Source organism: Microtus ochrogaster, chromosome 5, assembly GCF_000317375.1.
Source record: "Microtus ochrogaster isolate Prairie Vole_2 chromosome 5, MicOch1.0, whole genome shotgun sequence".
NCBI lineage: Eukaryota > Metazoa > Chordata > Mammalia > Rodentia > Cricetidae > Microtus > Microtus ochrogaster.
The window spans coordinates 32714396-32740214 of NC_022012.1; the positions used below are offsets into that span (position 1 = coordinate 32714396).

Genomic DNA, 25819 nt, shown 5'->3' on the forward strand with positions numbered 1-25819 from the left:
TGAATAAAATTGGTTATAGAAAATAAAAATTCATAGTTTTAATGTCTAAGGACAGTCGGCTTCATGAAGAGTGTCAATAAAGTCCTATCACATGAAGAAGAGTATAAATGATGGGGTGAGTAACTAGCATAGCACAAACACATATAGCACACAACATTAATATCTAAATACTTTGACTCATTGCTATTTTCAAGATGTGTTGTAAGACTCCCCAAACTTCTTAAGAGCAGAATCATTGTTATCTATATTGTGTGAAATTTACATTGAATATTTATGTATGTGGGACTCCATAAACCCTAGTAATGTCTTAAGATTTGCTCTAAGGGATTTTTCTCAGAAATATCTTTCATTCAACTGCAAATACATTTTTGGAGTCGTTTACTTGTTGGTGTTGTGTTTTGTTTTGTTTTTCCTAAGCATAGTTGTCTATCCCTCATACATAATACTTATAGTGCAGCATTTTAATACATATTATTATTTTGTGCTTTTCATATTTTCCCATACTTCAAATAAAGTTCAGTCTGCAACTTATTTTATAAAATAATTGATATTGCCATCTAACAAAGAAGTTTTATTTTCTTTTACTCTGACGTTTAACCTGATTACAAAAGAGGAAATATGGACATTCCTCAATTTTAATACAAATAATTAATTTAGAATCTTTTTGTAAAATCTTATTCAGAAATCCTATATTGTAATTGCAGTTATAAAGATGTTTAATATTGAGAAACAGAATTAATAGTACAATGCTGTGTTGACCCAGGAATATAGTTCTTTTGCTTACATGTACACATACATACAGCTTTTATAAATGTAACTTAGTATGTCAGAATCTCTTCCTCACGAATTTATAAATTGAATAAAGTGCTTTGAGTCATGCCTTGCTTGTGGCACTGCTGAAAAGCAATATATTCTATTGAAAATGTCTGAATGAATCTTACAATGAACAGTCAATCAAAAAAAAAAAATCTGTGACCAAATCTCGTACTGCTACAGGTAAAAGAGGTAAACAAGCAGCGCTTGCTATGATTTTCCCCAGCAGGAGACAGAAGAAGCTGCTGAATCCTGTTCATCAGGAAACACTGCTCCTAGAACTCACATGTGTAGTACACATTTATCCATGTGCATCTCTACATAGATTAGGAAAAAATAAACACAGAAGAATATGAAATTACAAACATAAAACCTGAATTGCAGACCTACCCTCCTTCCCAAACAGCTTGGAGGTTTGCATTTTTTATCTCCATTCTTCTGAAGGGAAACTGACTTTGAGCATTTGAGCAAGGCCTACTCACAAATGTTCTTGATCTCCGATGAGGAAGACACACAAAGTCACTTGTCCTTTTACAAAGCCTAGTATATGTGAGCGTTTTATCTGCTGGATAGAGATATCAGGAGAAATGATGAGAAATAAGTTCCCAATAGAATCTGATCCTACTCCTCAACTCTTGGGAAAATGATCAATTAGGGCTCCATATTCCCTTGCTGGTACTAACACAACCTTGCCATGTAATTGTCCTTTTTTCTCATTAGGCCGAGGGTTCAAACAGGAATGAAAGAAAGTTTCACTAGAGCTAAAGCTACTTTAATTAAATTGTCCTTAAAAACTCTAAATTTAAGGAAATTATCCTACACTACAGGAATTGCTAAATGTAATTACTAGCAGGAGAAAAGTGAAAAGTAGGCCCTAGTTCTAGAGTCCTACAGAGGTCACTAGGCTGGATTTATGTGATAATTGTTAAAGCTGTGCACACCGAAATTAACCTGTGATGGCCTGAAGGAGTTTTTATTCAGGAGGACACCTGTGAAGTCTTGTACTGATAGAAATAAATTAGGAACAGTGAAAATATATGTGTGTGCGTGATACAAAATAAAAGTTTCACATAATAAATTATTTGTTGAAAAGTTACATGTAGTGTCATATTGTTTTTAAAATAGCATCACCGAAATGATATTATGATTTGCTTCCCAATCCCCATCCTTCCCTCCAGCCCTACCCAAATGTCATCATTCCAATTTGTGTGTGTGTATGTATATGTGTGTGCAGATAGATAGATAGATAGATAGATAGATAGATAGATAGATAGATAGATAGATAGATAGACAGAGAGAGAGAGAGAGTCCATTTATTGCTGAATCTATTTTTTTTTTAGGACTGAGCAGTCTACCATGTAAAGGTAGTACAGGATCATATCTCTGTAAGAGGCTAATAATCCTTTTTCTAGCTTTAGTAGCTTACAGTTCTTTGTTTAGGTATGGAACTCTGTAAAATTTATCCATTCAATGACATATGTCTGTTAGTTTTGCTATTGTTCTGGTCTTGTTTATGCCATCACTTTTAGAAAAGACAATTTCACAACATACTTCCTAATATTTTGTCTCTTAAAAGTGTCTTATTCCATATCCTGTGATTTCTGTGAATCATAGATGCAGGAGATATGGTGTAGATCTTTCTATTAGTACTGGGTTCCAATGAAGCACTGATCTGTGCATTATAGATAGCTGTGGATTTCTCTGAGGGTCTCCATTTGCTGTTAAGAGGCTTCTTTGATAGGCAGTTATAGCTACATGTATCTGTGCACATAGGACAAGATTTGTAAAGTAATACCTGATGTAATATAATATATTGTAATATATTATAATAATATTATGTAATATTTTAATGGTATTATATTGTAATAGTATTATATAAAGAAGGTGGGAGGAGGGACAAATACACCAAAGTTGAGTGATAAAGCTCCAAATTTTCAGAGACTCATTATTTTATATTTATCTAAATTATACATAATACAAATTAGTATATAGAAATACATGCACACACACACAATTAACACACAAATATATGAAATTAAGTCACATGGTCTGGCAATACTCGGCACAAAACCAGAAAGTAATAAAAATACCCAGTACCAGGCATGAGCCATGTCTTTCTAATGACAAATCAGACAAGACCAAATAAATTCTAGGACAATATAGACTATTGCTGACAAAATTGTTTGCCTCTCAGAGGTTGGATGTAGGTCCATTTTGCCGAAAAAACCATTTAAGTAGGACACAAGACTCAGATTTTCTAGCCAGATATAATTTGAAAGACTCTTTCTTGCAGTCTAGCTTCCATGGTATCAGGAAATGCAGTATAATCTGCGCAAAGAGTGAAACAGTTATTTGTTCTACCCATTTGTAGCACCAATAAACCAAAACAATGACCAATCTGAAAGATATCTCTAAATTACAATAGTCTCTAAAGTAAATACCACATGTTTACGATAACCAAAAGCTTTCTGCTTAGTTTTAAGGACAGCTAAGGAGGCATGAAATCATTACTGGTACCGGAAACACAGCTAACATTTCGGGAATAGTGAGGTTATAGATCTTAGAAGATAATCCACCAATGTGAATACTGGAGCACGACCAGAATCCCTACTGTATTATAAACCTCGGGTAAGTGTATCTATCAACCCTTACCAAAAAAGCTTCTATTTACAGCGAATAGAAACCATCGCAGTACACAGTACAAAGACATACAGATCCTGGGAAGCTCAGTCCCAATGCATACATCTACATCACAGCTCCCGCATGTATGGCTCATGGCAGAAAGCAGAAGAGGAAGCAGAAAGATTATGAGAACCACAATGGAGAAAATGTGGTGTGAAATGATCTTTCTTAGAAATGATAGCATAAACAAAATCAGAACTTTAGCAATATCTATAGAAATATTAATGGGGAAATTCTTACAGGTTCCTGCTCTAGACAAAGAAATGTAGTCAACTAACAATGTTGGAACAGGATGAGTTAGCATCTCCCAGGTTTTGGCCTAAAAATTGGTTACTTAATAAAAAGTTATCAGACCTGATACCACAAAAACATAAACAATAAAAAACATAATCAGCATACTGTAGTTGTATTTTTTGCATATGTGGATAAGACATTAATAAAAAAGACAAATAATGAAATATTTCTATTATCATAAACTTGTAGATTACAGGCAAATATTTGAACACATTCATCATATGTAAGAAAAAACAAACTTGATTAATCAGATTGATTAGGTCATAAAATCTGCATTTCTTACAAGCATCTCACCATTCATATTCCTTGACAAACCACATTATGATAAACAGGTTTGAAAAATTCAGAAAATTCACTGACAAGTTGCATATTATTTATATTAAGATTAGAAAGTTTAGAATACTACAGTTGTTGCGTTAAACAAAATGTTTGGTTTCTTGCCATGTAAAAATCTTTGATTTCTGTACTTCACTAAAATCTGTTTTCTGTTTTATTTTTTGATGACTTTTAGTTACGTTGACAAGTGTGTCTACTAAAAACTCTTTCCTTGCCTCATTTACTAAAGACTGTTTGTTTCTAGACTTCTATATATTTATCTGTCAAACTTATCAATGTTTCAACAAATTTCATGAAACATCATGTTGTGATTGGAAAAGATGTAATACTTAACTTTTGAAGCTTCCTCTTAATTTAACTGACTCTTCTCCCTAGAGATAAGGAGAAAAACACTAGTTGTGCTGGTACACACAGACACAAAATATACACATTTCTGTAATTCTAATTTGACTGTATAAATGAGAAAGAGAAAATAAGATTAAAAAACACTTAAAGATATTGCTTTCCAGAGCCATCAATTTTTAATGAAAATTTCATTGTTTTGTCTGCTTCTAGAGCTGAATAAAATAAAATTGTCTTTGGATATACGTTTAGAAGTGGTACTTTTGGATATTACAAAAATGCTGCATATTTAAATATCTGAGAACAAGCCAAATGAATTTTCACAATGGAAAACTAGCTTACAGTCTCACCAAAGGAGAAAACGAATTCTTTACCACACAGTTGCAAGAATTTGTGGACCCTTTCTTTTTTAAGATTTTATTTTTATGTGTGTGAGTATTTTTCTTACTTGTATGCATGTGTCGTATGTGTCGTACATACAAACTTGGTGCACATAAAGTTCACAGAAGGTTTTAAATCCTCTGGACTGGAGTTACAGACAGTTTATAGAATCATAAGTAATCAAAATGGGTTATGTGTAAAAATGCAAGTGTATAACACAGACAAAACACATCCTTGTTCAAAAAAATCTTATTGATCAGGAATGTAAGTATATGAATATACCAAGTTGTGAGAGCTGTGCCTGTTGGAGGATTGGTTCTGCCCATAGTTGACTGAGTGAAAGGAAGCATACAACTAAAAATATATACAAAATAGAGACGGTCAGATTTGTGACAAACATAATAAATGTAGCAAACTAGATACTCAGGAATATGTAGAAAGATGTCCTAGGGCAAGACAACCTCAGAAAGGGATGGTGATTTCTGAAATAGTAGCTGATCACAGGAAATTTTCAGAAAAAAATTCTAATTATGCAGATTATATGATCTAACATGTAATAATACCTGTATATAAACTCCTAAAATCAAGTAAATCAGATGGGAAATAACGGTGTTAGAAAGCAAGGGGCTACACAGGTTAACATAATTGATATCATTTTCCCTATTGAATTTGTTAATAAAGATTAGATTTTTTTATTGTTGTATAAAATTACATTGAAAATTTACATATACATAAATTAGTATGGAATTCTATCGATGTATTACTAAAATAATTTTTTGTTAAAACTTAAAATTCTTTTAATTTAATTACTTTTATTGCATCAGATATAATTATTGCAATAGAAATTCATACATGGTTGACACAAAGTAAATTCTGGAGATCTATAATATACAAGGTAGATATTTTCAAACCTTAAAAAATAAACGTAAGCAAAGACATGTCTAAGATAATCAATGGCCTATATCAATTTACAATAAAAACTGTAATCATTTTATAAATGTACACTTCTATCAAGAATTTTCTTAAGAGCTGACTTGACATCCTTATTTCTCAGGCTGTAGATCAATGGGTTCAGCATGGGGACAACAGTAGTATAAAACACGGATGACACTTTCCCTTGGTTCATGGAGCTGACTGATGATGGCTGTAAGTACATGAATGCAGCAGATCCAAAGAAGACAGTGACAGCAGAGATGTGGGAGCTACAGGTGCTGAAGGCTTTACACCTGCCTTCAGTTGAACGAATGCGTAGGATGCTGACAATGATAAATATATATGAAGTAAAGATGGTCAAAGTAGGAGTGAGGATGTTTATTGCACTTAGGAAAAGGACCAATAATTCGTTGATGTATGTGCTAGAGCAAGACAGTTCCAAGAGTGGGAAGAGATCACAAAAGTAGTGGTTAATCACATTGGTCTTGCACAAAATGAGTCTCAACATGAAACCTGTGTGAACTGATGACCCAATAAAACCCAAAGTATAAACTCCCACTGTGAGCCAGAAGCAGAGATGATGAGACATGGTGACATTGTAAAGTAAAGGATTACAGATGGCAACATAGCGGTCATATGCCATTGCAGCCAACATGTGACACTCCGAAATGGCAAAAAAGGAGAAAAAGTAGAGCTGAGTCATGCATTCAGGGTAGGAGATGATGTTCTTCTCTTTCACAAAATTTTCCAGCATTTTGGGGGTAATGACAGTGGAATGGCAGAGGTCAATGAGAGACAGATTGCTGAGGAAATAGTACATAGGAGTTTTCAGGTGAGAAGTGAGCCCAATCAGTGTGATCATGCCCACATTGCCCACCACTGTGATGATGTAGATTCCTAAGAAGAGGAGGAAGAGGGGCAGCTGCAGAGCTGGCTGCTTGGAGAGCCCAGCCAGGATGAAGAGAGTTACCACTGAATGATTTCCAGCATCCCCTTTCCTGTTAGAAATTTAAAGAGAGAAAATTCACAGAGTGGGTAGCTGTTGGTGTGTATGTATGCACATGTGTGCTTAGAAGTCATGTGGAGATCATTATTCCATCCCTCCTCAGTTTAGGCAACATACTGTATGATCTTTTATACTCTTTATGTGGTTCAATCAATGACCCATGATCAAATGTATAACACAGAAAAACAGGTCTTAGAAGCAAGAGAGATGAGAGAAATCTTTAAAACACTGAATTAGCTGTTTTTCTATATCACAAGAAAGATTATCTTTGAATTCTCTCTTTCCTTCAGACATTAAAATATATTAGCACCATGAATAGTGACTAAATGTAGTATTGACCTATTGTAGAGAATATTTGCAAATTTTTTCTATGAATTCTTAATATAGGACCAACCCATGTACAAAGTAGTGATTTATATGTTGACTCATTTTTAACATTACAATCACAAACCAAAATTATGTCCCAATTTTTTCCACACAGTCCCACTGACTCTTGAAGATAGGAATATTAGTGCCTTTCTGAGAATAGCAATTTTATCTTTTTTAGATTTTCAATGAATGATAGACTTCTATATTTTTTAGACTTTAACCATCACTATGAAATAAACACAATAGCTCAAAGTTATGCCATGTTTTCCACCAGATAAACAGGTGACTCTTGTTGGTCCAAATAAAATGGACTTTATGTTTGAAATGATAGAACCTGAGAAAATATTTACATTTGTAATTTACAAAAAAGAGTTTGCCATAAAGTATTTCTTATGCTCTATATTGTTTACTTTTTATAATTACATAGTTTATAGAATTTGCATGTAGTATCTGTACGGATTGGGAAAACTCAGTTAGAAAATTAACCCCAGGATCTGGTGCTTTGGGAGCTTTCAGGTAAAGGAAAGCCACAGGGTGGTGCCACTCCAATGAACAATATGAGGTAGAAAAATGGGAGAAAAAGAGAAAGTGCAGTGGTTTGTGCACTCTGTGGTTAAGTGGACAAGAAGAAGCAGAGCAATGAGGAACAAGGCATTTGGGTCCATAACATGTCCAGCCTTGTGTTGCTGCCAAATACAATATCTATATCCTTGGCCTTACTGCAGCTTGGCTCTGTGTTGATGTCCATGGCCCATATTGCCACTTAGGGCCATTGGGATGCCTGTGGTGGACCATGCTGCTACCTCCTAGAGCCATACTAAACTTAGTGGTCTGAGATGCTACCAGAGGCCATGGTGATATCTGGGTTCAGGCTGTGGTTAAGAGCCATATCTAGGTCCATTGACCTATGTCAAGGTTTATGATAATGTCAATGTCCATGTTACCACCAGAGTCCATGGGACAACTGGCTCTGGTGGCCTGGACAACAGAGAGCTTGCTCTCCTTATTGCAGACTACCTCAATAGGAAAGCTATCTAATTGTTTCTGAATGAACTGTACCCAGTGGCATGGGACTGGAAGAGCTGGCCCTGATTATCAATGGCTTTGGGAGGACTATACCCCTTGACAGACTTTGCACCTTAGATCTGGCTTCACCTCTCACTTTGTAGGTGGAGACCTGGCCCAACATAGGAGAGGTGGCCTTGGCACTTGGCTGAGCTGGTAGCCCCATTAGAGTCCTGAAATGACCAACTCAGCACCGCCAAATCCCACATCCAGGCCTTTGAGTTGATCTTCCCAATCATCAACCCCATCTGTGAACCCCTGGAATATGTGAAGTGACGAGACATAAAGAATCATAGCCTAAGGTTTTCCATGACTGTAGCAAAAACAGATTATGTGAGAGAGGTTTGGTGAGGGTCCTATACAGAATGTTTACCAGAAGCCAGATGGTTTAAGAGAAAAATAGCTCAATTCAATGAACATTCACAAGCAAAGCTGTTTGAGAAAAGGGTATATACTGTTTGATACATTTCAGCTCCTGAAGTTGCTATAACAAATGTATATATTATTGAAATGTGGAAAATTCAGAGAAGCAAAGTGGGTTTTGTTTGTTTGTTTGTTTGTTTATTATTTTGTTGTTTCTATTTTTTTAAATTTTTATTTATTTGTTTATTCATCTTGAAGGGTGGAAGCTACCGGGGAGGAGGGCAGACACAGAAGGATTAGAAAATGAATGGGATTGGGTTGCATGATGTGAAATTCCTCAAGGATTGATACATCATTTTAATAAAAAAAAGAAAAATAAATTCTACCATAAATTGATAATCCTAATCAGATATATGATTCTTCCAAAAACTGACACAACTTTTATTGGCATTTGATAATGAATAAAATTGGTTATAGAAAATAAAAATTCATAGTTTTAATATCTAAGAAACAGTTGGTTTCATAACGAGTGTCAATAAAATCCTATCACATGAAGAATAGTATAAATGATGGGATGATTAACAGAACAAACACATATAGCACACAACATTAATATCTAAATACTTGACTCATTGTTATTTTCAAGATGTGTTGTAAAACTCCCCAAACTTCTTAAGAGCAGAATCACTGTTATCTGTACTATGTGAAATGTACATTAAATATTTCTATCAGTGGAACTCTATAAACACTAGTAATTCTTTAGAATGTGCTCTATGGGATTTTTCTCAGATATATCTTTTATTCAACTACAAATACATTTTTGGAGGCTTTTACTTGTTCCTGTTGTGTTTTGTTTTTTTCCTAAGCATAGTTATCTATAGCTCATACATAATACTTGTTACAGTGCAGTATTTCATTATATTTTTAATTTTTTATGTAGTCCATATTTCCCATATCTCAAATAAAGTTCATTCTGCTTGTTTGTTATAAAATGATTGATATTACCATCTAACAGAGAAGTTTTATTTTATTTTATTCTGACATATAACCTGATTACAAAAGAGGAAATGTGGACATTCCTCAATTTTAATACAAATAATTTAGAATCTTTTTGTAAAATCTTATCCAAAAATCCTATATATTAATTGCAGTTCTGAAGATGCTTAATATTGAGAAGCAGAATTAATACTACAATGCTCTGTGTACCCAGAAATATACTCCTTTTGCTTACATGTACACATACATACAGCTTTTATAATTGTAACTTAGTATGCCAGAATCTTTTCCTCACAAAGTTGTACAGTGTTTTATATCATGCCTTGCTTGTGGCACTTCTGAAAAGCAGCATATTCTATTTAAAATGGCTTAATGAATCTTAAATGGACAGTCATTCAAAGGACTGTGACCAACCCTTATACTGCTACAGGTGAAAGAAATAAAGAAGCAGAGCATATTAATGTTTTTCCTAGAAGTAGGTAGGGGAGGCTAAGAAAGCCTGTTCATCAAAAAGCCTTACTCCTAAAATGCACATGTGTAATACACATATATGTTTATGTGCATCTCTGTGTAGATTAGGAAAGAAATAAGCACAGGGGATCATGAAATTACAAAGATAAAGCCAGAATTTCAGACCTACCCTCCTTCCCAGAAAACTTGGACTTCTGCATTTTTCATCTCCATTTTTCTGAAGGGAAACTGACTTTGAGGGCTTGAACAATGCCTACTCAATAATTTTCTTTGAGTGACCAATCTTGCTTGGTCTCTGATGAGGATGACCCACAAAGTCACTTGTTGTTTTACAAAACCTGGTATATGTGACTGTTTTTTATGCTGGATAGAGAAACTAATAGCTATCAGGAGAAATTATCATTAATAAGTTCCCAATAGAATCTGATCCTACTCCTCAACTCTTGGGAAAATCAACAATAAGTAATTGTATTTCCCCTGTGGTATGCACACAACCTTGACAAGTAGTTTTCCTTCCTTCTCTATAGACTGAGGATTTAAACAGGAATGAGAGAGGTAGCATTAGAGCTCAAGGTGTTTTAATAATATTGTCCAAATTCTACATTTAAGGAAATTGTTATACGTACACTACAGGAATTGCTAAATGTTACTAAGAAGAGAAAAAGTAGGCCCTAGTTCTAGGGAACTCACTAGGCTGAACTGATGTAAAAATTACAAAAGTTGTGCACACCAAACTTAATGTATAGTGTCTTGAAGAATTTCTTATTCAAGAGGAGACCTGAGAAGCCTTTTTTGATAAAAATAATTAATAACTGTGAAAATATGTGTGTGTGATACAAAATATATTTCACATGTTAAATCATTTGTTGAAAAGTTGCATTTAGTGTTATATTGTTTTTAAAATACTTTCACTCTAATGGTGTTACAATTACCTTCACCATTCCCTTTCTTCCCTCAGTGTTATTCAAGTGACGTCATTCCAATAGGTACAGATATACACACACACACACATATATATATATATATATATATATATATTCTGATGAATCTACTTTATTTCTATGTCTATTGTTTCAGGGCAGACCACTCTACCTTAAAAAGCTAGCAAAGGTCCTTATCTCTGTAAGAGGCTAATTATCCTCCCTACAGTTTTGATAGCTTATAGTTTTCATTTATTTATTTATTCATTTATTTATTTATTGTTGATAATGAATCAGGAGGAAATTTATTTTAAAACTATTATTTGGCTGCCTTTGTGACCAGCCTGGTTTACAAGACAGGCTCTAAAGCTATAGAGAAACCGATTTCAGAAACAAAGCAAAACAAAAACCCAATTTTTTGGTGTACATATTATCTTACCATTTATTAAAGGCGAAGACAAACTTCTTTCTTGAATAGTTGATATGCTAGTATGTAGAACATTTTCAGCACTTTTCAGATTTGAATGATATTTTTATCACAGTGATACATCTCTAGAACAGAAAAAAAATATATCTAGGGCCATTTCAGAGATGGTTGAAAATTCTGACCTAATCCTAAAACCAAAATTTATTTAGCTAATTTGTGTGTATGTGTAAATCCTAATTTATCAATCCAACCAACAGTTTTCAAAGCCAAACTCTCTTTAAATTTTTTAAAAAATATATATCTGTGTACATCCCAACAGCAGTTTTCCCTCTGTCCTCTCTTTCTGTCTTGCCCCATCCCCATCCACTCCTCCTTTCTCCTTAGAAAAGGGCAGTCAGAGGTAAATTAGTGACAGCCAGCTTGCATCCTAAGGAGGCAACTGTATGTGATGTGGACGCTGGGAGATTGCTCAAGTCTGTCTTGGAAGGCTGCCTACTAGAGCAAGCCATGGTTTCGATTGGAAGCAATAAAAGAGGGAGATAAAGGCCAGCAACCCCAAAACAAGAGGGATTGTCTCACACAGACAAGTAATTCAATGAGAACCATTGAGTTTTCTCCATTTTGTCCTGTGAGTAATACAAGAAGAGCTCTGAGGTCGTGTCCAGCTTCACCATTTACTAACTGTGTGACTTTGGGCATTGCTTTTTTTTTCTCTTTTCTTGTTTATAGTTTTTAGTTTATGTGTGAAACTCTGTGAAATTTATCACTTTCCATGAAAAACAGTCTATTGATTTGATTTTGTGTTTGTCTTGATTATGCTATCATTTTTACAAAAATCAGTTTTATAATGCACTTTCTGATATTATATCTCTTATATGCTTTCTGCTCCACCTTCTGTGATGTCCATGTGCTGTGGGACAATGGTCTCTTTTCTGTCAATTATATTTTAAATAAATGCTGATTGACCAGTAGCCAGGCAGGAAGTATAAGCGGGACAACCAGACAGGAAGTAGAGGCAGGTCAATAAGAACAGGAGAATTCTGAGAAGAAAGTCCTAGTCTGCAGTCCTGTCCCAGCCACAGAGGAACCAAGATGTGACTTCCTCACCAAATAAGGTGCCAGCCACGTGGCTAGCATAGACAAGAATAATGGGCTAATATAAGTAATAAGAGTTAATAAGAAGCCTGAGCTAATGGGCCAATCAGTTTATAACTAATGTAGACCTCTGTGTGATTTCTTTGGGACTTAACAATTGCAGAAACCTAGCAGGACAGAAACCCTGACCAAAAAAAAAAATGGCACCCAACATGGGGCATCAATTGTTGCAAGGAGGGGCTGCTTGTTTGTCCCAGCTGCCCAGCTAGCTTAGCCCCAAAATAACTACACAGAAATTATACTAATTAAATAAATGCTTGGCACATTATCTCTAGCCTCTTATTAGCTAACTCTCACATCTTGATTTAACCTAGTTCAATTAATATGTGTATTGCCACATGGCAGTTGTTTACCAGGAATGATTTGGCAAGTCTGTCTCTGGTGGCTCCATTGTGTTCTTCCCCTAATCTACCTTTCTTCCTCCCAGCATTCAGTTCTGTCTTCCCCTCCTACCTAAGTTCTTCCCTATCAACTAGGCCAAGTCAGTCTCTTCATTCATTAACCAATGAAAGCAATACACAAACAGAAAAAACTCATATTCCATTCATGAATCACAGATGCAGGATATATATGTTTCATTGATCTCTGCTTTATATCTAGCTGTGGAATTCTGTGATAGTCTCTATTTGCTATAAAGAGTCTTCTTTGATGAGCAGCTGCACAAACCTGTGGGTATAAGGACAAGATTTAGAATATAGTAACATAATGTAATATAATGTATTGCAATATTTTATAATATTATTGTGCAATATTTTTACTACATTATATGTAATATATAATACATTTATACACACATAATTACACACACATGGAAATTAAACCACTTGGACTGACAAGGCATGCCACATGTACCAGAGATCAGCCAACCCCTAATCCTTTGCTGAAGGAACTTTTGAGTGTTTAACTGGATAGATCAAATGACTCTTAAGATAATGTAGGCTGACACTGCAATCATAAATGCAGAGGGCACTGTTGTTAACCTTAAAGTGAGTAAGCCATGTCTTATTATAACAGAATGATTTGACATTCATAAAAATGATACACAGAAGGTTTTCAATGAAATATGTCTGTCTAATGTTTGGAAGCACAAGATGGAATCAAGAAAACTCTTCAAGAAGAGAAATTATTGTAGACTGCCGATGTACTGAGTGCAGATCCTGTTGAGATGTCAGAAGAACATGCCCATCCAGCAGCACAGTATATTTTGTTTGTTGGCCTGATATTTCAAGAAAATATGTAATAAAGTAAATATGATTTTATTCATTAGATATGATGGCTGATTTTTAAAGGCTGCTTAGCTGGATTTCAACAGGTGAATAGGGAGAGGTGTGTTGTCTGTCTGGACAGGACACAGTAGAAAGGGAAGAAAGAACATGTTTTTGGGAGATATCTTCCTTTGTCTCCTAAACAGATTTTTGGATGGTTATACAGAATAGTGACATAAAAGAGTCACAGCTAACATATACAATAAAATATAATTTTTTGGTGTTCAATAATTTCATAAACTATTCTAGGAAGAGGTCAAACAGAACAGTTTCATACCCTAGCATGCAATTCTGAAACTGAGGTGACACTGGGTGACTGTACAGGCAGCAAGATGTCTCTGTCATTTCTAGAGTTTTGAAAGTTGCTTACTTCTTATTTACTTAGGTAATATTATATCCTTCTGGTGTCTTTGATGGAGTTGAAGAATAGTTAGATAGTTATAGTTTTCCATTGTTATGATAAAATATAAAGTAGATATAAATATTATAAATATAATCCTTCCTTGATAATTTTTTTGTTATATGTAATTTTACTATGTTAAAGTTAAAGCCTTTGGTTTTTGTTTAAACAGAAAAAGGGGACATGGTGTAGAAGGTTTTTCTGTTTATGTATTGTTTTAATTGGTTGAATAAAGAAACTGCCTTGGCCTTTTGACAGGGCAGAACTTAGATAGGTGTGGAGAAGAGAACTGGATGCTGGGAAGAGCAGTGTGGCAGATACCATGAATATCCTGCCTGAGACAGATGTAGGTTAGAATCTTGCCAGTAGGTATCACCACAGTCAGGTGACAATACACAGATTATTAGAAATGGGTTAAATCAAGATGTGAAAGTTAGCCAATAAGAGGCTAGAGATAATGGGTCAGGCAGTGATTTAATTGCTACAATTTCTGTGTGATTATTTCGGGTGTAAGCTAGTGAGGTGGCTGGGATGACAAGCAGCCCATTCGCTCCTTACTACAACTAAGAACTATAAAGTTTTTTATTTTTTAAATTTCATTTTACATTCCCACCCCACCTCCCACCCCCTGCTGTGCCTCCCCCAAAGCCTAACACTTATCCATTTCTCCCAAATGGTAAGTGCTTCCATGGGGCGTCAATAAAGTTTGGCACATTAGGTTGGGGCATGATCAAGCCCCTCCCCTTCTGCAATAAGGCTAACAATGGCATCTCACCATAGGGAATGAGCTCCAAGAAGCAAGCTCATGTAACAGGGATTGATCTTGGTCCTACTGCCAGGGGTCCATCAGAGAGTCCAAGCTTCACCACTGTCTTCCACATATGGAGGGATAAAAATTTAAAAAAAAAAAAAAAAGAAAGAGAAAAAAAACACATTCAGAGGCAGTTAAAGGGGCAATGTAGAGGCAGGAAGAAAAAAGAAACAAATGACCTTTTACTTTCCAGGACAAGTGAGATGAATTCTTCTTCACTGTTGTAAAGAACAAAATCAGGATTTTGTTTGCATTTAGTTATTTCTGTAGGGTTGAGGCTTTGTGTTCTTCTCATATACAAGATTTAAATGAACTGATACTTAAAACTACTCTGCTCGTGCCTTATGCAAAGTAAAGCTTGATGATGCATTAACTATCTTTAGATTTTTCTAACCTATAATCTCAAGAAACTAGTACCTGGTGCTTTCAGACTCTCTTCTAGATCTAACTTTTTCCCTAGATTTCAGTAGTTTTTTAAAGAAACATCCAATGTTAGATCCCTTTTAATGAAGACAATAATTTCTGTGTGCATGTATTTCCTATATTATTAACCTTTCATTTTGGATACAGCATTAGCTCTGGGTAGCCTTTGTAATGACTGTTAAACTATGCCTGAGAAAATTTGTTTTCCTGTTGGATAAACAAAACAGGCCCGTGGGGGTAAATCCTCATTTGTAAGGAATCTGATGGGATCTTGTATTAAGGTCCATGTTGGAAAAGTCTAGTTTGTGATCTATAGTGGGTTTTCCTTAATTGGAAAGTATGAGAGTGTAATACTCAGCTGTTCACAATCACCTATTGTTTTTGTAGGAAGATAGTACCTGACAGAATATCCTGTTTCATTAAACCCTCCTAGAGTTAACTGTTATTTTATAAACAGTGTTAAAGTTGCAGTCCTTTGTGTATAGTGTATATATATCTTCAAAAGTTTTCTTATAATATTAATCTTTATAAATTTATTTGGTTTTTAGTTGTTTTCTCTTATTTCCTACTACTATTTTGTTTTTCATTAATCATTCTGTTTACCATTAATCTGTCCTTGGGTGTTTTGGGGTAAATGAGTAATTGGATAAAGCAATAACAAATTGATGTTAAAACTTTTCCTTTCCTGCCTCATTCTTCTCCTTCACAATTGTTCATGATTTTTAGGATGGGGCTTATCATTTGTCAGAAAAATTTTTCCACTTTTATTCTTTTCCCATATGAACAATAATAAAAATTGATGCTAGAGTAAAAGAATATAACGTATGTTTCTGAAACTCAGAAATGTAAGCAAACAAAGCACTATGACTCTACATGAAGAAGAAATATTAATATGGGATTGTAAGAAAATGATGAGTCAAACAACAGTGCAAAGAATGTTGACTTGATAACCATAAAAATGGATAGTAATCAGTTTTTGTTTATTATTGCCACTCTGGTTTAAGATAGTGCAAACACCATATAAGTAGGACTATGGTAGTCCTTTGCTTACATATACACTAAGATAGTTCTCTCTATATATTTAAATCTCAGAGTTAAACATCAATTATTGTAATCATTTAACATACAATCCAAAAAAAATACTTTTTGAATCATTGCCCAATAAGTCAAACATCCATCTACAAAACATGTAAATAAACAAAGGCTATTGATGAATTTATTTATTGTCAATTTAATGTAGGTGAGACTTGTCTGAGCAGAGCCGAGCTAACATATGCAAATATAACCAATGACACAAAGGGATTTGACGAATTTTAGGGAGGTTTATAGGATGCTAACTGTAAATGAACTCTGGTTATATCAGAGAGTCACAGTTTTACATGTACCCATGATATTGAGACTCTTTTTCTACTTTTGGTACATTTCTTTCAAATCATTATGTAGTAACAGTAATCTCAAATTCAGTGTTATCAATTAATGCTTGTAGAATATTTCCTTCCTCAAATTGCAGGATGTATACTCTATTGCTAATGAAAACTAGTTTTGTTGTGAGGAAACTTATCTTCTGTTTTAACTTTTTAAGGGCAACTTTGACATCTTTATTTCACAGGCTGTAGATCATGGGATTCAAAATAGGTACAACAATGGAATAAAACACAGAAGAAAATTTGCTTTGGCCCAGGGAGCTGACTGATGATGGCTGTAAGTACATGAATGCTAATGACACAAAAAAGACAGAAACAGCCAAGATGTGGGAGCTGCATGTGCTGAAGGCCTTGGACCTGTCCCCCCGCAGATTGAATATGGATAATGTTGACAATGATGAAGACATAAGAGCTAAGGATGATCATAACTGGTACAATAATATTAAATGCACTGAAGGACAGTGCAAGTACTTCATTGATAAAAGTACTAGAGCAAGAGAGCTCCAGTAATGGAACAAAATCACAGAAGTAATGCCTTATTATATTAGCTTTACAGAAGAGCAATCTTATCAGGAAGATAGTGTGAACTGTGGCACTCAGTAAGCCCATACCATATACCCCAGCTATCATCCACAAACAGACTTGATAGGACATGGTTACATTGTAAAGCAAAGGGTTAGAGATAGCCACATAGCGGTCATATGCCATTACAACTAGCATGTGACATTCTGCAACAGCAAAAACACAGAAGAAGTAGAACTGAGCCATGCATTCTGGGTAAGAGATGATATTCATCTCTGTCACAAAGCTTACCAGCATTTTGAGAGTAATGACAGTGGACTGACAGCAGTCAATAAGGGACAGACTGCTGAGTAAATAATACATGGGTGTGTGCAGCTGAGAACTGAACAGAATCAAGATAATCATGCCCAGGTTTCCCACAACTATAACCATATAGACTCCTAGGAAGATGAAGAATAGAGGCAACTGGAGCTTTGGGTTCTCTGTTAACCCAAAGAGGATGAACTCAGCCAGAGCAGTTTGATTTACTTCTTCCATTCTCTTCTGGAATCTCTATGTTAGAAGAAGATTAGATACAGAATAAAGTTTTGAGGATCCATTCTCCTTTAACTCAATGATTTTTTTTTTATTTTTTCGAGACAGGGTTTCTCTGTGGCTTTGGAGCCTGTCCTGGAACTAGCTCTGTAGACCAGGCTGGTCTCGAACTCACAGAGGTCCACCTGCCTCTGCCTCCCGAGTGCTGGGATTAAAACTCAATGAATTTTAAAATAGAATTCAAATGTCATCAGGTATTTTTAATCTTTTACCACCTTCTTTTCTATGTAAGGAGTAAGATAATTCGCAAAGAAAAAAATCACAGAGATGTTTACATATTGGTGCCTTTTGTCTTAAGAGTTATATTACTGGTATCCATTTTCTATCACATGGAAAACATAAATCCAGAAAATTAAACCTTGGACCTTTAATTGAGTTTCTCAAAAATGACTCATGTCTTATTTATATCATCTCTCTTTAGGAAGAAAATGTCTTGCTGTGGTAAAGTAAAAACTATCCAGAAGAGAATCATAGCTATAATTACAGTTAATGGTGAAATAATTGAAGATTTTACAATAAAATAATGAACAAGAGAATTGTCTATCTCTTCATTTAATGCTTAATTTTTTCTGTAAAATCAGACACACATAAGAATGCACTTAAAAATAAGTAGATTAAAAATCAAGAAGATAAACATCTACTAGTACATATATATAACTTGGCATATAGAAAATCCAAAATTGGCTAAAGAGAATTATTAAATGTAATTAGCAGTATATCAAGGTAATGTTATTAAGTTGCGATCACAGGACATTGAATAAATTTAAGAAAGTCACCAACAAGCTATAATGAAATGTCTTGGGGTTATTTGTTGGATCCTTGTTTTTCTTTGACTCAGCAGATGCCATTGTCCCTATTTGACAAAAAACAGATTCCCCATTCTAGATCAATTCCAAATCATAAACAAAAATGTCATAAGCACTACAGACTGATACTGTTAACTAGTGTTCATTTTCAGCAATTGTTTTTATGGTAACTCTTAGCTTTATAATTATTTACATTGACAGAATATATCATTTCTATTTTAATGCTTCTCTTGGGTATACCTTTACTATGATAAGCTGGGAACCATATACTATGACAGCATGTGTCTTCCAAAATGAGAATGTTAAGAATATAATTCCCAATACAACATACTGATGAAGATCAGCAATTCTAGGGAGCATAGGTTATGTTGGAAATTGGTTAAAGCTATTACGAGAGCAGACTAGTGACCACAGATATGTGATCCCTACGTGGGGCTGACTCTTTCCTTTTTTATATCTTTCATAATTTACTTCCTTTTTCCTTTAACCTTTTACCATACCATCATTCAGGAAAAGGGACTTCCCTTGATGTAGGCTTTTGATCTTCGGCTTCTCAACCTTCAAAGTCATATGACAAGATAAAAACATTTCTGATAACTAAACATCTCCTTCCTGTGGTATTCTGATTTACCAAAATGAACAGACCCTCTAGATCTTCTAGATCTCTAAATGTATTCATTGGTTGGCTCCATATATTTCTTGTCCTTTGCAAAGCTAACCCAGAAAATATCAATCTCCTTTACAAAAATCTCATTATCCTTTTCTCATTTATGGTATATCTAACCAAACTTATGGGCTTTGACCAATTTTATTGGCTAACCTTCCCTTCAGCCCAGTTCTAACAACCATACTTGGTTCTATTGTCTTCTGTATAGTTCTGCTGTGTCACTAGAGTGTTGGTATACCTTTGTGTTTGGTATAGAATTCCTCAATGCCTGCTTTGCATAAATTGTCTTGGGCACTATTTTACAGATGAATCTTAAAGATAAAATAATTATAAGAAAAATATCAAAATAACAAAAAGTTACATATCATGACTGTTATAGAAAAGTGCATTGAGTATATCAACAGGTAACCGGTATAAGTTCTAATCTTCCTTCTCCAATCTAACATAATGTTTGTTGTTGTTAAAGGTGAGGTTTGTGTTTTAGTCACTAATGTTCAGCAAAACAATTTGCAAAACATCAGTACAATGAAGCAATATTAGCCTTGCAAATGAGCATCATATTAAAACCCAAACTAAGGTGTTGTGTAAAGTAATTTTTAAATTTAAATATATTTGATTATATTAATCTCTTACCCAATGCCAGATTCTTCCTTATTACATATACAAATATAAATTCTTTCTCAACAAACAATAGAACTAAAACCTCCAAAAACCAAGAATAAAAAATAAAATCATCCTCCCCCAAATAAAGCTACAAAACAGTAACCAAATAAAAGCACATGCACAAAACCTCTGGAGTCCACATTATGTTGGTCAACTACTCCTAAACATGAGTCCTGTCCTGGAATGGTTGATATACTAAGTATTACTCTATTGCTGAAAACTAATTTTGCTTTTGTCAGTAGGAATAAGTATCAGTTAAGTTTTTAGCATTTATCCATGAGGTTTTCATTCAGGAACTCAATTTTCAATATAACAAAATAAAATATAGTAGGATAAAACAAAACAAAACAAAAAACCTATAACATCAAAGTTGTATAAGACAAACCAACAGAAGAAAAAGAGCCCACAAGAAGATACAAGAATCAGACACCAATCATACATTAGGGAATCTGATAAAAACATTAAGTTGGAAGACAGTGTATATACACACAGGACCTGGTACATTTCAGGCTCATTATCTTTTATTTTTATCATTTTATCTTTAATATCAGCAATTATATAACTATATATTTATTATTACAAACCATAAACATTTTTTCTACATAAAATTACATTTGTAGCAATTAGCACCACATCATTAACATATAAATTAAAAATCATTCAGCAAGCTAAGTAACAAACAGCTTCAAAATGACTGTGAAGCAAACCGTCTGAATTAAAATTAGTGTACACAGAAATGCTTCTTGTGATTTAATATTGTAGGAAATGATATAATGCTTATGGAAGCTGAAGAAATCAATGAATCTGGATATTAACTGGTTTCTGTTGACATAACATCACGGGAATGAGGGAAATATCACAATATTACACTCATAGCTAAAGAACTACAGAAAATACTCTGTTATGTTGCAGTGAAGGTACATCATGTACAAGTCAACTTACAGAAGCAAGCATTTAGTTGGAGGCTTGATTAGAGTTAAAGAGGATTTTAGCCCATGCTCAGTATGGTAGAGATCTAGGTTTCAGGGAGGCTTTCATGATGCTGTGGCAGTAGCTGAGACCTACGTCCCAATCCATAGGCAGGAAACAGAGAGACTGAAACTAGAACTGGCATGGGCTTTTGAAACCTCAAAGTCCATTCCCAGTGACCACGGTCCCCCCAAAAAGGATGCACACCTTCCAAAAAGATCATGACTCTTAATCCTTCCTAAATAGTCCCCCATCATGATACTCAATACTCAAATATATGAGCTTATTGTGGTCATTCTCATTCAGCCCATGACAGCTATCCAATGCTAACTGGATAGTCATAAACACATATACATATGAGCAATGCTGAATGGACACTTGTCAGGTTCTTTCTGTATATGCATACACGCATATATGTTTGATATATATATATATATATATATATATATATATATATATATATAAAATTAAAGAAGGAGTCAGGAATTTGAGAGTTGTTGAGAGAGAGAAGAGTTGAAGTTGTAGGAGAGAGAGAATGTGAAATGATATAAAACGTTTTATATGTTAGGCATAGGCAGCAAGAGATTTATTTGAAAAAAGAATAAGTAAGAGCTATCTCCCTCAAGAGTCTCATCCCTCAAGTTTTATCTCTGGGGAAATCAACAACTAATACAGGAGAATTCCAAATGCTGGTTGATTCTTCAATATGGATAGCATCTAGTTGTTGCTGTACCAGTTGTTCTAAGCCTGCAGTTTCTCTATTATTAAAGACCATTTTGTAATCCATACAAGTTTGTCTGCCAACCATTTTAAAGGTGGGATTGTTGCTAGCTTTAAAATGTTAGCAGCTAGGGGGCTGGAGAGATGGCTCAGAGGTTGGGAGGGCTGGCTGCTCTTCCGGAGGCCCTGAGTTCTGTTCCTGGCAACCACATGGTGGCTCACGGCCATCTGTGCTGAGATCTGGTGCCCTCCTCTGGCGTGTGGGCATGCATCGAGTCGGAGTGTTGTATACATAATAGATAAATCTTAAAAAAAAAAGATATTAGCAGCTATTGTGCCCTGTTCTTATGCAACCTGAAGAGTCAGTGACTTTTCTTTATAATACCTTCTAATATTCTTTTCAGAAATAAACATTAATTTATAGTTTGTTTCTAAGATTGGAAAAATGTTAATCTGGATATTCTATTGCTCTAACAAATCATTTCCCCACAAATTCATTGCTATGTTAGCCACATATAGTTTTAATATTTTTCTCTGCCTTTCTGGCCCTATATATTAAACCTATCTCATGCACTGCTTTACCTGAAATAAAGTTCCATTCCCTAAAAACTAAACATTGACATACTGAAGAGGCCAATTAGAATGCCAAGATTCTGATGAAATAATAGTCACATCCCCACCTGTGTTTACCAGATCTTCAATGACAATGCCATTTATTCATATTTTTAATTTTGTTCTTTGTTAATTTATAGAAGTTTGTTAAAATACTCACTTTATGATTTCTCCTGAATATTTTGTTCTCTTGTCCATAGTTGTTTTAGTACCCACAGAAGTATGCTTTCTTAAAAAAAGCATTAGGTTTTTAATTGCTCTGGGAAGAATTTTCCTCTACAGTGGCAGGAAATGACTTAACAGAATTTGGCAGAGGGGCCTTCAAAAGGCCCCTCAAGGAATTTCCCAATGGTAAATGATTACCTTGAATGCTACTCATTGAACTACATTCGTTAGTCTAATCCCTGCCTTTGCCACAACTTCTACATAATCCAGTAAGGAAGGGAGTTCTGAAAGGATTATTATTAGAAAATACATTGTTTCTAGGAATGCACTGTCTACAATCCCTTTTGAGATGGCCTTGTTAGTCACAAAATTTATAACATTTTGCATTTTGACTCTTCTCCAAACCTCTGGAAATCACCTCTCCTATCCATACATCACCATGATCATGAGATACAATATTAATCATATCTCAAATCCATTTATTTCAAAAGTGCTGATCTTGCATTTAATGGTCTAATTATCCTTTTTCAAAGAGAATTGGCATTTTCAAAAGTCAGAGATTCAACTGAGATTTGTATAATTCTGAATTTGGTATCATTCTATTTACATTCTATTCTTTTTTATTGAATTTTTTTAATCAAAAATTTCTGCCTCCTCCCCGCCCCCTTTTTTCTCCCCCTCCCCCCACTCCCCACGCCCAACTCCCCTCTCCCTCCCTCTCCAGTCCAAAGAGCAGTCAGTGTTCCCCCTCCAAAGTCCTCCCCCCTCCATCCAGGTCTAAGAAGGTGAGCATCCAAACCGGCTAGGCTCCCACAAAGCCAGTACATGCAGTAGGGTCAAAACTCAGTGCCATTGTCCTTGGCTTCTCAGCAGCCCTCATTGTCCAACATATTCAGAGAGTCCGGTTTTATCCCAGGCTTTTTCAGTCCCAGTCCAGCTGGCCTTGGTGAGCTCCCAATAGATCAGCCCCACCGTCTCAGTGGGTGGGTGCCCCCCTCACGGTCTTGACTTCCTTGCTCATGTTCTTCCTCCTTCTGTTCCTCATTTGGACCTTGGGAGCTCAGTCCATTGCTCCAATGTGGGTCTCTGTCTCTATCTCCATCCATCGCCAGATGAAGGTTCTGTGGTGATATGCAAGATATTCATTAGTATGGCTATAGGATCTGGCCATTTCAGGCTCTCTGTCCTCAGCTGCCCAAGGACCTAGTTGGGTACATCTCTCTGGACCCCTGGGAACCCCTCTAGAGCCAAGGCTCTTGCCAACCCTTAAATGGCTCCTTAATTAAAATATATACTTCCCTGCTCCCATATCCATCCTTCCATTATCCCAAATATCCCATTCCCCCAAGCTCTCCCTATTCTTACAAAGTCATTCTTTGTAAGAAATCCATGATGGGTTTCTTTGGGCCCTGTATAACTTTATTAAATGATTTCTTTCCTATTTTTCCAATTGTTTCCCAAACATTCAAAACTTTTGCATAGCATGAATCCAGGGTTTGGTCATTATACATAGTTTTTGTATAGTATCATAATCACCTTCTCCAAGAATTTAATCTTGGGAGATTTTCCTATCTCTATCTTTACTCCATTGTTCAATAATCTTAGCGCTTCCCTGAACAAGTTACTCGTTTTAAGATGGGGACAAGGCTCTAAAACACCTTTAACCAATTCTCTCAAATGTTTATGAATTTATTACAAAATGACCACTAGTTTAACATCTTCTTCCCAAAATGTGAATATATGTCTTATGAAACAGTTGCTTTCTTGATTCTCCTTAAGTCTAATATATTGCCACAGCAGTCCAGTTAGCTGTAACAGAGACTCTGTCATTTGGCAATTTCTGTAAGGTTATTGGATAATTAAGGTTGGTTGTTTGAAAACCTTAGACTGCTCACCTCAATTCTTATAATGCAATGCTGAAATTGAATCTCCATTAAATTCCTCTGTGATCTGTTTTTTTTTTTTTTTAGGTTTCTTTAAGGCTTGAATCTTAGAATAACTAACTTTTTTAGTGACAAGACAAAAATGATAAAGCTGATAATGTTCACAATTTACATTACATAAATCACATCTAAATTAGATGTCCTCTTATTTAGTCATTCTATTTTCAACTTTCTAGCATATTATCATACAGATATTCAAATCCTTCCATTTTAATGGTTTTTCTCATATTTTTAACATGGGGGAAAACTTTCTTTTTTAACTAGTTCCTCCCTTTAAGACTTCTCAATTATCTTACCAAATCTACCAACAATGTTGATGAAGATGTGGGGCTTTATTGCATAAAATAATGAAAGCCAGACTGTATTTTATGGCAGCTACCTAGTTGGCCAGCAGCCCAAGAAGGGGTTTCAGGGAAAACCCACATCCCATGGTCCAGAGAGAAAGATAGATAGAGAGAGAGAGAGAGAGAGAGAGAGGCAGAGACAAAGAGAGACAGAGAGAGCTTTCTGAAAAATGCACAGGGGATTGTTTGGAAAAATCACTGGGGGCTGTGTGAAGCCCAAACCAGTGAGTCTAGGACAGGTGAATCCATTGTGTTTGGAACCCAGCTGCTACTGGAGTTTGGGTGGCAGCTGCAGCCTGTTTCAGAGAGGCTAGATAGAGAAATCCCAATCACTCAGAAATTTAGAGAAAAAAAGAAATCCTAGCCAGGTTGGGCTGGAGCCACCTGTGCAGCTCCAGCAGGAACCAGGCGTGCAACTGGAATTTCAATCTGTGCCATGGATAAACAGCCACAGGAAAATGGCTTTTTCTCTTTTTTCAAATTCATACCTCAAATGCTGGGTGCCAAATGTAGCACAAATAATAAAAGCTATGAGATGGATATTGAGATTCAACCTGAAGATCAGGAAAGAAAAGCAGCCATCCATTGGCAAACTCGTTGTGTTGTGAAATTTTCAGACTTTTCAGTGAATTATTTTCTTGTCCCACCTTAGATTCCTCTATAGTTCTGGGATTAATGGCTTACACCACCACCACCTGGCCTCAATAGCTAACAAGTGTGGCTGCTGGAATATATGTATATAACATGATCTGATACCATTGTAGGCATATGTGTCCATGGAATGCTTAAAATTTGCTTACATTGTTGATTCTGTGAAATTCTGATAATATGTGCACTGAAATTTGAGTTTAAAAATTGTAATAGTAGCTGAGCCGTGGTGGCACACGCCTTTAATCCCAGCACTCGGGAGGCAGAGGCAGGCGGATCTCTGTGAGTTC

General features: G+C 35.3%; 1 protein-coding gene and 1 pseudogene across 1 annotated transcript; both read right to left on the reverse strand.

Moving 5' to 3' along the window:
* Positions 1 to 5839: 5839 nt before the first annotated feature.
* LOC101981062 lies at positions 5840 to 6766 on the reverse strand. Its single transcript, XM_013346158.1, has one exon. It carries the CDS (start codon positions 6641 to 6643, stop codon positions 5840 to 5842), a length of 804 nt encoding a protein of 267 aa, XP_013201612.1. The 5' UTR covers positions 6644 to 6766.
* A 10121-nt stretch (positions 6767 to 16887) lies between these two features.
* Positions 16888 to 17935, reverse strand: LOC101981352 (annotated as a pseudogene).
* Between the last annotated feature and the right edge of the window lie 7884 nt (positions 17936 to 25819).

Excerpts from the sequence above, each read along its gene's own strand:
- LOC101981062 (XM_013346158.1), bottom strand. The coding sequence starts at position 6,643 with ATGATCACACTGATTGGGCTCACTTCTCACCTGAAAACTCCTATGTAC.